At 40.0% G+C, this 4,030-nt stretch overlaps 1 protein-coding gene across 1 annotated transcript in view; it reads right to left on the reverse strand.

The window, feature by feature from the left end:
* Nucleotides 1-4,030, reverse strand: part of NNT (nicotinamide nucleotide transhydrogenase) — a gene marked incomplete in the record, with an annotated part of 93,621 nt that overhangs the window by 40,929 nt on the left and 48,662 nt on the right. Inside the window, 3 exon segments of the mRNA XM_019661517.1 lie at nt 873-1,068; nt 2,306-2,451; nt 3,296-3,406. Of these exon segments, the coding sequence (XP_019517062.1) occupies nt 873-1,068; nt 2,306-2,451; nt 3,296-3,406 (453 nt within the window).

Below are 4,030 nucleotides of genomic sequence, written 5' to 3' on the forward strand. Positions count from 1 at the left end.
AAAGATCTAGTAAAATTTACGAGTCACCTTAATAACAATGTGCACGTTTTCCTTTGTGTAGCTTGTTCTCTTCCCTGTTTTGTCATTGACAATGCCACATGTGTTTATATAAGTGTTTTTATTCCAGAATTACAGCCCTATGGAGGAGCTACCAAAGCCATTTCTACTCGGGCAAGACACCTCTGTAAGACAGGACTTTTGTGAAGCCAATTTTATGTCAGTCTCAGATTTGGCTGAGGAAGAGGGATTTGAAAAGAGTAGGAAGGATTTCATTCACTCCAGCACCTCCCCAAAACATATGGCTTCCACCCACCCAGAACAGAAGTTTTGCAATTGCTCCTGAATTTGGACTGGACTGCTGGCCAGAGCAGTCAGCTCCAGCCTCAACACCAGGTCATCAAACAGGATTTTACAAAGAAAAGGGGAAAAAAAAAATTAAATTAAGAATGTGCAGAATACAAACAGTCAGCTGGGAACATACATCTTTAATTATCGCCTTTCCTAATAGCAAACACGTGGACGGCTGTTCTGCAACACAAGAAAGGGTTACCTAGTGGTCAGTAAAAGCAGAATAATAATGGGTGACCAGGGAGCAGGAATTGAACTTCCCTGAATAAGGTATTTTTTTCCTTGATATGAACTATTTCTTTCTAAGTGGCACAGCTGGAACATCTAGGAATTTACATTAATTTTACCTTAAGTCATTCAATAAAAGTGTAGTTTCAATTTATATTTTCCCACCCACATATAAAATTTCCAGGGCTCCAGTACATGGCCTGTTAACCAACTGGAGAGAGNCACACACACACACACACACACACACACAAAATGGACATGGGTTCTCATGAAGGCAGAAACCCACAAGTGCTTACCAACGGTACCGCCCAAAGCCATTGCTCCAGACATCTGAGCTAACAATTCTGGGCTCGGGTTTAGGCCTCCAAGGGTGGCTGCCAGGCCTCCAGACACTCCAATCATGCCCAATGCATTGCCAAGACGAGCTGTTCCCTGGGTGGAAAGGCCGGCCAGGGCACCAACACAGCACAGACCTGCGCCCAGGTACATGATCTTGAGAAAGAGAGAGAGAGAGAGAGAGAGAGAGAGAGAGAGAGAGAGAGAGAGAGAGAGAGGCAGGCTATCAAAATTTTCAGTCTATTTGCATAAGGAGGACCTCTCTTGAGGAAACATGATTCTCTGAGGACAATGTTAAATTTGGACAATAGAGGGATCAATATGAGCTCTTTTAATATCTCAATATGCTTTCCTATCTATTACAGATATTAAATACTTTAAATTGTACTTGCAATTATACCATTTATAAAAATCAGGTTCTTCTGGATTTGATAGCATGCCCAAATGCATACAAAAGTACTCAAATTTAAACTGAGTTATTGTGGGATCTAGACCTAACCAAATGCTGTAAAGCAGAGCCAACTGCTGATTTGTCCGTGTCAGGGGCCGTGCCATATACTTCACTTATGTTGTAACCAGTCCCATGAGATTCACGGGAGGAAAGAATCATCACCCTCATTCTACAAAAGAAAAAAAACCGAAGCCCAAAGAGGCCCCCCAGTCTTTCCAAGGTCAAATGATCAGTAAAAGCCAATCTGGGTCAGCTAGGCCTCTCTGACTCACTGCTCCAATCCTTCTCTAAAAAGACTGTTCGTGCCACAAATGCTACGTGTTGCAAACAGGAGAAACCAAGAGAGACACGATTTTTCTGCTGTAATGATAAAGGTTGCAATGATAGTGCTAGTCATCGAAAAGAAATGGAAAATACCGAGTTCAAAGCTGAGTCTCTATTATATTTAGACATGGAACTTGCAGAAGTTCAACTTGATCATTTGTTTTTCTATACGGTATTCATTTTTAAACTATCTTTTTTAAATGAATTGGCACAACATTTCCTAATAACAAGAGATGATGCACTGGATTTTAAGGGGGGAAAAAAATAAGAAAAGGACTACTAGTATTTAATAATAGACATTTTCTGATTATTTTATTGTGTTCCTACAACAATCCAGCCAGGTATATGAAGAGGATACTAATAGCCTTTTTACATGTGGAAAAACTTAGGGAAAAATAGGTGAACCCACATTTGCACATTCAGTTAGTGGGTAAATCTGTCTCTACAATCTAGGGTCCCGATTCTTAGGAGGTGAGAATGCTTTATTTGACCAACATGTTTCTAGACTTATTGTTGTATTTGCTTGATAGAATTTAAATATTGGTAATGATAATGTTAAATACAATCGTGAAGAAAACCCAGTGGCAAAAAATAAAAACTTTCAAAAGAGCTTCTTACTTGTTCAATGTTATAACCACTGTAGAGGGCAGCTAAATATCCTCCAACAAAGGTACCAGCAGGGAGCAGATACAGATGGTTGTATTCTGGGGGATCAGTGGGACGCTTGAACATGTCCAGCATTCTCTGAGTCACCAGAAAGCCACCTTATCAAAGCAGATATAAAACAGAAAGAGGTTATTATCTCTTTGAGCAACATGATTTTTTAAAGTGCTGCAATGTTTTCTATTTTAAGCACACCTTTATCATCTATGGATAAATATCTTAAGTAACATTTTAGAACCTCAAAATTAAAAATTATTCTATTATTCAAGCCAGTTCCACTGAAGGGGGAAAAAAAATCTAAACTTGCTATCAGGGTAGAGCCAACTATTTCTGTATAAGTGAAAGTAAACAGTCATTCCAACAGCTTGGGAATATAAATGACCAAAGGCCAGTATTTATTTTCTAATAGGTTATTCTGTTTGTTAAACCCTATAATAAATGATAAAAGAAAAAAAATCCATATTAACAGGCACCAGGTTTCTTGGACCCATTAAAGAATTTTTAGCTACAAAATATCATCAAATGAGCTTTGTGCACAAGTAATGTGCTAAGCTTCCAGTTTTTAGAAACAAACACAGGTCAGGGTAAGGCAAAAGGCTAAAATTTCATCTAAAATTATACTCATTTAGTGATGTTATGGTGATAGCTTTAAGTCAACTTCATTTCAAACTATGCATTCAATAACTTTCCAGTTAACTTGTAGCAAGATAGCAGTTTGTTTGTTTGTTTTAGAGCACTGGGGAGTGGTTTTTATCAAAAGAGTTTCTAAAAATGACACACAGGCAAAATAACTAATTTTCCTTCACAGAGAGCATTTATGGTCTGAGTGAAACATTTCTTAAAGGCGCAAAGTCTAAAAATCAGAATGTCTACTTTACATTGACATATTTGCTTTTCATGTCTCTATTAATTCTAGTGCTCTGGATTCTTTTACTGGCATCGTACCTGCAATGTTGACTGAGGATATGAATGTGGCAAGAGCAGCAAGGCCCTCAGGAGTTGAGGACGGATACAAATGTCCTCCCATCAGCGCCAACCCACCCACCGCGGTCAACCCTAGGAAGAAAGCATCAATATGGTAAATAGTTACAGTGCCACCGCCAAATCACGTGTCATAGCTCAAGGACCTCACGTGCACAGCCATAAAGAAGAAAGCTCTCACACACCCTTCTCGCTGACATACTACTGTGGGCAAAGTTAACAAAACTTGTTCTCCTTTTGCTTCCCTTAACTTTCTATCTCTGTTCCCCTGCTAAAGATATAAATCAATAAGGATTATCAGACAACATTGTTAATGGTAAAAAGGGGCCCCTGGCGCATAAACTGCATCTAAACTGGAAGGAATTGTTTATGAACTTAATATAAGATGGTGAAGCCATAGATTTGGGTTTTCCTGAGGACAGCACTTCTTGGAATTGGGCATGTTCCCTGTGGAGATCCTGGAAGCTATGCCTTTGGCAATATTATAAGAAATGCCCACTGGGGCCATGAGGCTTCTGTGCAGGGCAGCTCCCACATCTGCCCAATGTGGGTGTCAATCCTCCAATCTGAGCCCTTGCTGGGGGCCAGAGAACAGATCCTGGGCAGCAGTGTGGACTGCTGCATAGATCGCTAGAAAGACTCACACATAGAAAAACTCTGGATGGCGCCCCGCTGGCCAGCTGCGTTTCCTGTCCCATA

Source organism: Hipposideros armiger, unplaced genomic scaffold, assembly GCF_001890085.2.
Source record: "Hipposideros armiger isolate ML-2016 unplaced genomic scaffold, ASM189008v1 scaffold_351, whole genome shotgun sequence".
Classification (NCBI taxonomy): Eukaryota; Metazoa; Chordata; class Mammalia; order Chiroptera; family Hipposideridae; genus Hipposideros; species Hipposideros armiger.